This window comes from Hoplias malabaricus, chromosome 7 (assembly GCF_029633855.1).
Source record: "Hoplias malabaricus isolate fHopMal1 chromosome 7, fHopMal1.hap1, whole genome shotgun sequence".
NCBI classification, from domain to species: Eukaryota; Metazoa; Chordata; class Actinopteri; order Characiformes; family Erythrinidae; genus Hoplias; species Hoplias malabaricus.
Window position 1 is genome coordinate 37,970,531 of NC_089806.1, and position 10,853 is coordinate 37,981,383.

Sequence of the window (10,853 nt, forward strand, 5' to 3'; positions counted from 1 at the left end):
TTAAGAAAGATAAATACTGGAGATTTTTGACCCTAAGTTTACTTCTGTGAAGTTTAGTGTCTGGTAATTAATAATTTTGTGAGACACTTCATTCTTTAATAGAGCTTGAGTCCTTTCAATTAAACTAGCAATTTTAATAGCAATTAGCTATTATAAATGCACTTGCTAGTACAGACCACGCCGGCAAAGGCTGAAACAGGGAGGTGAACTCAGAAGTCTTTGGGGAGGAGTTCAGGGTCACTTATGAATGTGTATGAAGCTGGACCCCCATTGGATAAATGAATTTGAGAAAAGGGTTGGAGGTGGGAGCAAGTTTTTTAAACAGGAGGCTTGGTGGGTTTGATAATGGCCGAACATGGCTCAGAATATGTGGGGATCAGCAGGAATGACCCAGGCCGGAGGAACGAGCTGACGTAATGAAGCAGTCAAATCGAGATTTGTCTCCTGAACTAAATGAAGCGAGTTTGTCTGACGCGGAAATGACATGAATTTGCGGGTTATATATAGGGCTGAGAGGAGGGGTTTGGGCGTGGTCCTACACCCAAACTTATGTTATTGCATAACTTCAATTACTGAACATACGGAAGGCTAATGTTACATTCAAAACTCATGTAAAATATATAAAATCACATACAATTGGTTTTATAATCAGTACAATTGTGTAAACATCTTCAATTATATATATATTTCTGGCTACAATATTGCTAACAGCTAATTACTAGCAGACAAGCTCTCTGTGTCTTTGGAACAGTATTATGTAACTGGTTCCCAGCACCTTCAAAGCAAAACTTGCCTTGTGATATGGACTAATGAGACAGTATCAACAGCAAGACATCCAGGCAGCAGCCATGTTAGACACATTCAAAGGACTGTAATTCATTAAATGTTCTCCTAATATACTCCCAATATCCTTAAATTAGAGCTGTTGCACACTTTAACCTCTCTGTAATTGTTTCATTTCAAATCTAATATCCAGGAGCAGTGAGCCGGAGCAACGATTATGCTCTTCCCCAGTTACAAACAAACTGCACCCTATTTACAGGGTTCAAAAAGCACCACTTGACACTTGGACAGTCACATAACTATAATTTATAACTGTAATTTCAGGAGAGTGACATTGTAGATTATTAATAAACCTGCGATTGCAAATTTACTCTGATCATGGCTTCCTTTTGCATTTATGTTTAATGTGTACTTTTGATTAGGGTTCTTTATACTGACTCTTGTATCTAGTTCTGTCTTAGTACAATGATATTTAGGATCTAATCCTATTTCTGCTGGTTGAGGACGTATTGAAAATGTAATCAAATTTCAATGCTTAAATTAAGGGCGGCACGGTGGCGCAGCAGGTTAGTGTCGCAGTCACACAGCTCCGGGGCCTGGTTCCCGCTCCTGACTGTCTGTGAGGAGTTGGTGTGTTCTCCCAGTGTCTGCGTGGGTTTCCTCCGGGTGACTGTCTGTGAGGAGTGTGGTGTGTTCTCCCTGTGTCTGCGTGGGTTTCCTCCGGGTGACTGTCTGTGAGGAGTTGGTGTGTTCTCCCAGTGTCTGCGTGGGTTTCCTCCGGGTGACTGTCTGTGAGGAGTTGGTGTGTTCTCCCTGTGTCCGTGTGGGTTTCCTCTGGGTGAGGAGTGTGGTGTGTTCTCCCCATGTCCTCCCACAGTCCAAAAACACACATTGGTAAGTGTATTGGTGTCTTAAAACTGTCCCTAGGTGTGTCTGTGTCACCCTGTGAAGGACTGGCGCCCCCTCCAGGGTGTGTTCCCGCCTTGCGCCCAATGATTCCAGGTAGGCTCTGGACCCACCGCAACCCTGAACTGGATAAGGGTTACAGATAATGAATGAATGAATGCTTACATTAAATTAGAAGCCCAAAGAAGACAAATGATTTAGCTATTGTTCTAGCTAGCCGTCACTACTTAGTAGTTCCCAACTGACAAATACACAGCTAACACTCAAATACACAAACATTCATCACTACTCTAAGTGCAAATGAAACGTTTTGGTGAAAATAGACAAATGAAAAGGAAAGGTTTATTATTTTCATAGGTATTTATCAACACCTAATTGTGACCTTGAGATACTTTAACCTTAATGTGTGTTGGGTTTACTGTGTAGTGTGAATCTAAATTATGTGTAAATTCATAAGCTATGTCATCACTCACTCCACTTCAGGAGATGCTCTGAGACTCGGACAGACAACTTGGAGCCAAATATAAAAGCAGCTATTACTTCAAACAACAGGCATAATCTTTTTTCTATGGGTGAGCAAATCAATACTGAAGAATCTATATTTCTGAGCTTAATGTTTCCTTTAGAGCATTGATCCTCAAATGAAAAGTATTGATATCATGTTGTTTAAAGCTTTCATGAGATAGAATTTAGGGAATATATTTAATATAGGAACATATACTTAGTTACAGTCTACATAATATTTACTAATGTTAAGGCACAGAAAACAGTTCCTTAGAATTCCACATCAATATGTTTATGTACTTCATTATGCTTTATTTAAAAAGTAAATAAAGTAATAAATATCTAATGCCAATGAATAGAATAAATTATAACATATATATAAATAATACATATATACATACATTGTATATATACAATAAATACATATATAATAAACAAATATTACGATGTATTAGAAGGTGCATTACATATTGTTGCTCTATGGTATTGCAATGGATTGGATGAGGACTAAACCAACACAGTGCAATAAGGTATCGGCCAATTTCATCATTCAGGCTCAGAAAGAATCACGCTTCAGATATTTTCTCAATATCTGTTATGTAATATTTAGATGCAAAGCACCTCATGGAACTGATCTGTAATTCACTCACTCACACTCACACACTCACATTTAGGAACTGCAACACAATCTGAGATATTTGTCGCATAATCTTTAAAATTATGCAAGGAATGTATACAACCGATGGAGAGGTAGTTATTCTTTTTCTTTTTTCTCCAGACTGTCAATAATGGAAATGACATTAGAGCAGGACGTACAGAATGTAAATACAATCATGAAGATGATGCTGTTAAATAAAAATGAACAAAAAATACAGACATGTGTTTATATATTTTTTAGTTCCCAGAAATCATTAGGCCCTCCTTGAAGGCCTTGAAATCCCTGTGGGTCCCCCTCCACTTATTTCTTATGCTGTTGTCTTCTTTTTCTTGTCTCGAAGGTCTCTGGATACCAGATATGTTTGCAAGTCAATTAATTTGAGTCTGAGTAGAATCCCAAACCTCCGGGGTCCAGGCTGGAGTCCAGTCTTCAGAGAATTTCAGTGTAGTCTGCTTACTGGCTGCAACCACTGCTTTTACAAAAGTAAGCCACTGCCCAAAACTTGGTTTGTCATGGCTTCAAATACTGAGGCTAAAGACAAAGTGTACTACACAGGTAGCTAAGCTACACACACCGTATGTGATGTATACAGGGAAGAGGTGGAACAACTTGAAACAGTTGGTTAGTTAAAAGTAAAGTTTTAAAGTATATTTAAAGCAAGAAATGTTCTTTAATTTACGAAAACTTCAACAACGTTAGCTCACGACTTCAGCTATACTGGCTAGTCCAGTAGCTAGCATACTTGTTATCAACAGTACATGCAGCTATCTAGCTGTTTACCTAAAAGCACCACATTTACCACAAGTAGCATTCATTTTATCTTTTAGATTAAAGTTCCTTAGATAGGTTGCCTCTTTGTTAGAAACAGGAGAATGCCATGACTACGCAGAGACATAATGAAACAACAAACTTACACTTACTGCTTTTATTCTTTTTTTTTTTCCAGGAAGAAACAAGGCAGTCTGTTTGTGACTCAAGTCCAAGTCACTGACTCAAATCCCATCTCTATGCTCATCTGGATACGCCAATAAACTACTACGCAATTCAATTTAGAAGCTGTTTCTTCTTCCTTTCTCTGTGAACCAAAATAATAATTAAAAAAAACCTGACTGACTAAGTCTGTGAGGAGTGTGGTGTGTTCTCCCTGTGTCTGCGTGGGTTTCCTCCGGGTGACTGTCTGTGAGGAGTGTGTTGTGTTCTCTCTGTGTCTGCGTGGGTTTCCTCCGGGTGCTCCGGTTTCCTCCCACAGTCCAAAAACACACGTTGGTAGGTGGATTGGCAACTCAAGAGTGTCCGTAGGTGTGAGTGAATGTGTGTGTGTGTCTGTGTTGGCCTGTGAATGACTGGCGCCCCCTCCAGGGTGTATTCCCGCCTTGCGTCCAATGATTCCAGGTAGGCTCTGGACCCACTGCGACCCTGAACTGGATAAGGGTTACAGATAATGAATGAATGAATGACTAAGTTTGCCCATTTTTCTTTAATTTACTTTTCACCATTTGCTTGGAGGAGTGAATTTGACTGACTTCAAATATCAAAGATATTAACTTCCCCCATCAGTCATAGCTGCTGAAATATCCTCAGGATTCATATTTGGATTCCGTCTGCTCTTGCAGATGTCAGACGTGAGTTTTGAACAGCATGATGCATCTAATGGAGCTCTAAATAGTCCAAATCGGTTGTGCCAGATTTGCAGGTGCATCAGATACAAAAATGATTTAATGCGCCATAAGTAAACTAACATGAGCAAACTAGTTTGGAATGAAGCAATAGTGCTCACAGTTTAAAGTTCTCCACTGAGCACAGATGAACTCTTAACAAGAATAGAGGCTAAACCCAAATAAACCATGGATTACACAATTGCCAGTAAATTGAATCACCGTCTCTGTGGCCCACTTTCAAAAAAGTGACATGGCGTGGCCTTCACAGAGCGTGAATTCATGTCAGGATGTTTTTGTGAAAACTGCTTTAAATCCAAATCAAAGCTCAAAGAACCCTGAGTAATAGCGAAACATAATAGAGTCTGAAAATCGTCTTTCACCTATTCAGACGTACATGCTGCCAGGAAAAAGTCAAACGAGGCCTTCCAACCACTGTGTGTTACTGCTTATTAAACCTGGTGGCAGATCCACAATGATATGGGCAGCAATCTCGTGAGTGCCATTTAGTCCAATGTTTGCTCTGCATGGCTGTGTAATGGCCAAGGAATATGAGGCCATTTTCAGGACTGTGTGCACCCTATGGTGCAAAACTGTTCCCCTGTAATATTCTCATATTGCAAGATGATAATGCACCAGTGCTAGACAAAATTCAAAAGTGGTTTCATAAACACTTGGATGAAGTCATACACCTCGTGTAGCCTCCGCAGTGTCCAGATCGAAACATCTTTGCACCTTTAATGGATGTTCTGCAGGCAGAGTGCAAGACAGATGTTAAATACCTCTGACACATTAAGGTCTGTGGTTGATATAAGACTGATGATCCTACAGTTCTTGAAGTTCAGGAACCATCTAGATATTCTACTTACAATTGTTGCCTTACTTTGCTTTATGAAAATTCTGGCATATTTTATATCTGGCTTTATGTGGCTCACTGCACTAAGCCTAAGGATAATTGCAAATGTATGTAACACAGTTTTGTGATGGCAATAAAGAGCGTATTGAGCCTTACAGTTTCCTAACACACACACACACACACACACACCAAATCTGAATCTCTCTTAAAGTATGTGTATATCAGAACGTGAAATCACTTCACAAAATTGTTCTGAGGGCAGTACTGCCCTTGAGGCTGTATAAATGTAACGGGTTACCAACTGGATGAATGTGATTGGTTCACACGCTGAGCTGTGATTTTCAAATAGTAATTCCAATAAACCAGTAAATCATTTCTAGATCCTTGTGATTTCCCTTCTCTTGTGGTTTCCCTTCTCGCGAAAAAATATATTGCATATATTGTGCAATATTCATTAATTCATTCATTATCTGTAACCCTTATCCAGTTCAGGGTCGCGGTGGGTCCAGAGTCTACCTGGAATCATTGGGTGCAAGGAAGGAACACACCCTGGAGGGGGCGCCAGTCCTTCACAGGGCAACACTCACACTCACACCTATGGACACTTTTGAGTTGCCAATCCACCTACCAACATGTGTTTTTGGACTGTGGGAGGAAACCAGAGCACCCGGAGGAAACCCACGCAGACACAGAGAGAACACACCACACTCCTCACAGACAGTCACCCGGAGGAAACCCACACAGACACAGGGAGAACACACCACACTCCTCACAGACAGTCACCCGGAGGAAACCCACGCAGACACAGGGAGAACACACCACACTCCTCACAGACAGTCACCCGGAGGAAACCCACACAGACACAGGGAGAACACACCACACTCCTCACAGACAGTCACCCGGAGGAAACCCACGCAGACACAGGGAGAACACACCACACTCCTCACAGACAGTCACCCGGAGGAAACCCACACAGACACAGGGAGAACACACCACACTCCTCACAGACAGTCACCCGGAGCGGGACTAAAACCCACAACTTCCCGGTCCCTGGAGCTGTGTGACTGCCCCTAGTTCTGTATCATAATTTATTAAAAGTGTTGCAAAAATTATAGTATATTGTTATGCTTGAATAGAGGATCAGGTAAGAATCAGGAAGCAGCAGATTGTTCTTATTCTCAGCTGCCTCTGAGGCAGATTTTGAAGAAGTACTTTCCTGCACGTTTGTGTTACGACAGCTGCCTCAGAGGAAGCTGCAGAATGTTACACAATATACTGCTGCCTCTGAGGCGGACTGTAAAGAAGTACATTTTCATATTTGATTTATGATTGTGGCCTCTGAAGGAAGTAAAGAATGTTATACAAAAATGCTCTGCAGTCATTTCAAAATCAATCATGTTCTATTCCACTTTGTTTTAGCCTTTGCCTCAGAGGAAGCAGAGCCTTATTGTATAATATTCTGTAGCTCTTTCACAGACAGGAATGTGCAGGAAAGTACTTCTTCAGAATCTTACTTAGAGGCAGTGGAGCATTAGAACATTCTGCAGCTCCCTCTGAGGCAGTCAAAATATAATATGTAACTTTTGGAAGAGGGTCGGAAAACACACCGCTGTCCCTCCTCCCACTCCTTATTTCAGGAAAACTCAGTAAAAGTGAATTAGGTATTCAGTGTGAACTTACAGAGTGTGTAATGTACATAGGCAACAATTAAATTAAATGGAACAATGCACATGAACCTAATCAGCTAGCATTCGCTAGAGGCACCCAACACTGTGGAGCAGTGGAACTGTGTTCTCTTGAGGGAAAGAGCACTATGACTTGCAGCATGGTGCAAATAGTAGCTTATTTGTGTCTCAATTTGGCACCACTTTACAGAGACTACACTTATTGGTCATTAACTAAGTTGTAAACACCTAATCATTCAAATTCACGTAGACAGAAAGCGTAAGAGTGACCTGCTCTTTTCCAAATAGTGAACCCACAACCACCAACACAGTTCAACTTCAGATTCTGCCAAATATTTACCTTATTTTGCTCCTAATTTCAGTCAACATTAAGCCTGTCAGCTTTAGCACATATTTGTTAATACTTTTAACCATTTAACCACCAAGTTTAATAAATTAACCTCCAACAGAGTGTTTTGTTAATACATTAATTATAATGTGGTATACTCTAACGTATAAACCCACGCAGACACAGGGAGAACACTCCACACTCCTCACAGAGAGTCACCTGGAGGAAACCCACGCAGACACAGGGCGAACACACCACACTCCTCACAGAGAGTCACCTGGAGGAAACCCACGCAGACACAGGGCGAACACACCAAACTCCTCACAGTCACCCAGAGGAAACCCATGTAGACACAGGGAGAACACACCACACTCCTCACAGACAGTCACCCGGGGGAAACCCACGCAGACACAGGGAGAACACACCACACTCCTCACAGACAGTCACCCGGAGGAAACCCACGCAGACACAGGGCGAACACACCAAACTCCTCACAGTCACCCAGAGGAAACCCATGCAGACACAGGGAGAACACACCACACTCCTCACAGAGAGTCACCCGGAGGAAATCCACGCAGACACAGGGCGAACACACTAAACTCCTCAGTCACCCAGAGGAAACCCATGCAGACACAGGGAGAACACACCACACTCCTCACAGACAGTCACCCGGAGGAAACCCACACAGACACAGGGAGAACACACCACACTCCTCACAGACAGTCACCCGGGGGAAACCCACGCAGACAAAGGGAGAACACACCACACTCCTCACAGACAGTCACCCAGAGCGGGACTCGAATCCACAACCTCCAGGTCCCTGGAGCTGTGTGACTGCCACACTACCTAGTCTTAACTTACTCTTTATCTTGACATTTTCAGGAAGTTATGGCAAACAGAATGATTGTGTTGCCCTTTCTGACTCTGTGTTAAAAATATATATTATTAATGACTTTTAAGGTGGTTATATACTAATAATTAACCATTTAATAAACAGATGTCAGAATGTTTGCATATTACTTTTGACAAATACCCTATAGGGGTTTAAGAGGTTTAGCAAACAAACAGAAACTAAATATAATTAATGGATTTGCGGAATTAAACGTGACATCACACTGACAACATGCAACACACTTGCGCTGGTGCTGTGTGTGTGAGTGTGTGTGTGTATTCATTCATGAAAGTAGAGCTGTTAGTGCGCGTCTGTGTGAGGTACTGTATAATTAATGCTGCAGAGCACGTAGGAGTGTGTGGATAGAGAGAGAGAGAGAGAGAGAGAGAGAGAGAGAGAGAGAGAGAGAGAGAGAACATGAACAACATTCATGATACTGACCCTGCTGGTTAAGGTTGTGAATACAGGCTTCACACACATATGTCATTAAACTTGTATCAGTTTATCATCTCTCTCACTCGCAGCTCTCTCTTCCTCTCCTCACCTCTCCCTCCCTTACTGTTTCCTACCTCTCCTTATTCTCATCTCTTTCATTCACCTTTCTTTACCTCTGTCTTCCTCCTTCCTTCTCACCTCTCTGCTCTCACTCCCTTCTGTTTTCTTTCCTCTTCTTGCAAATTTCCATCTGTCTCTCCTTCTTTTTTTCTTCCTCCCCTTGCTTTTTCCATCTGCCTTTACTATTGCCCATTCACATCTCCCTCTTCCTCATCTCTCACACATCCTCTCATTCTCATTGCTCTCACTCCCCTTTCCTCCCATCTCTCTCTTCTCTCTTGTATTACACACATCCCTTTACATCCCTCTTCTCTCTCTCTTCCTCTCTTCCATCTCTCTCCTTCACTCCTTTTTTGGCTCCCTCCCAACTCTCTTTCTCATTTCTCTTTTCCTTATCCACTGCTTCATCTTAGTCTCTCTTTTTTCTCACATATCTCCCTCCCTCCATCCCTCTCATATTTCACTCTCCTCATTCTCTCTCTCTTTTCCCCATTGCTCTTTCAATCTCTCCTTTCTTCTCATCCTTACCATTTCTCTCTCGACCACTTCCACCTCTCTCTTCCACTCTCTCTCCCCGTGACACACATTATCTCTCTCTCTATCCCATCTTTCTTTCTCTCCCTCTCCCTCCCTGAAACATAGCATCTTACTCCCTTCCATCTTTCTCTCTCTCTCTCTCTCTGAGACACATCATCTTTCTCCCTCCCATCTTACTCCCTGTCTCTCTCTCAGGCACACCATCTTTCCCCCTCCCCTCTCTCTCTCTCTCTCTCTCTCTGGGTGGGATAGAGCAGGTTTGTACTACAGCGGAATGCGCACGCGAGACTTGAGTCAGCGCGCGCCTGATGAACTGACTGAAGCACTGAAATGCTGAAATGGCTTCCAGAGAGATGAACGCTTCAGGCTTCGTCCCCGTGTCCAGAGACCTCACAGGTGAGGAGAGCCACAACAACAACAACAACACACACACACACTGGGCATTAGCTCTGCACGGGCGCTAGCATCGCCGAGTGTGTGGATGCGACGAGGCTGAAGTAGTTGGCTTCGCCCTGCTTCGTTTTCGAAATTTCCGGTCCGCCTTAAATGGTGCAGCAGTTCCATTCAGGCGCCTGGGGCATTTAAGGTGGAAGGGAATGTTCGAATGAGAACTTCAGAGAAGCCGTGGAGCCTGAACTGTGTCCGTGTTTTCAGACGGGATTATTTTAAGGTAGACGAGCGTTATGTGTGTGTGTGTGTGTGTGTGTGTGTTTAAGGTGGCTTTATAGCCTGCGGGATTAAAGGCAGGGGGATAGGTAAATAAATAAATAATAAACAACCCCCACCCCCCGAGGCCATAATCGCGGTTTAAGGCGAATAATGCCGCGCTTAACGGCTTTCACCGCGCTTTCCTTTAATGCCCGGATGAGAAAATTCAATTTAGCACACGGGTGGGTTTCTCCGTGTCCTGTATGTCTGCGCGCGCGCGGGATAGCGAGAGGTTAAAGCGAGCACACGCGCGGAATCGCACGCACTTTTCACACATGAGCTCCACGCTCCTTAATGACTCCCTATGACTGTGATAATTAATGTTGAGAAGTCACTGCGCATCAGTTCTGTTCACCTGCAAAACACACACACACACACACACACACACACACACACACACCCTTAACTTTCTCAAACGTCCATCCACTCAGCCACTATCCATCCATCTTTACGTCCACCAGCCTTTGTCTGTCTGTCCACCTCTCCTCTATCCGCCTCTCTCTCTATGGTTTGTGTTAGTTTTACTCCAGAGCCGGTAATAAACAGCTGTGTGTTTACTGTGTTTAGTTTTCTGTTTTTCTGTGATATGAAATATTAAAATAGCATGTATTTATTGTGACTGTTATGTTTTCCTTTTAACAGACAGCGTCAGGAAATTCGTTGATAAATCCACAATCAAATTTATTCGCAGCATCAAGCTTGAAACCAAAAATGGCAAATCAGAGGACAGGATACTGGTGAGTGGATGAAACGTTCGGTCCTTTTGGTTAGAGGTCATCAAGAGAA

The 10,853-nt window shown here is 42.7% G+C and overlaps 1 protein-coding gene and 1 long non-coding RNA gene across 4 annotated transcripts in view; both read left to right on the top strand.

The window, feature by feature from the left end:
• The first annotated feature begins 1,349 nt into the window (after positions 1-1,349).
• LOC136701525 (uncharacterized) lies at positions 1,350-3,935 on the top strand. The gene is made up of 4 exons (XR_010803813.1): positions 1,350-1,677; positions 2,173-2,261; positions 3,192-3,334; positions 3,798-3,935. It is a non-coding gene; the product is annotated as an uncharacterized lncRNA (long non-coding RNA).
• Positions 3,936-9,623: 5,688 nt separating this feature from the next.
• The window catches only part of LOC136702665 (capping protein, Arp2/3 and myosin-I linker protein 3-like), an 83,313-nt gene continuing 82,083 nt past the window's right edge, over positions 9,624-10,853 (top strand). For all 3 annotated transcript variants that reach the window (XM_066677815.1, XM_066677814.1, XM_066677816.1), the window contains exons 1-2: positions 9,624-9,755; positions 10,710-10,804. In XM_066677815.1, coding sequence (XP_066533912.1) covers positions 9,698-9,755; positions 10,710-10,804 — 153 coding nt within the window. In that variant the 5' untranslated portion in view covers positions 9,624-9,697. The remainder of the gene's footprint in view (positions 9,756-10,709; positions 10,805-10,853) is intronic.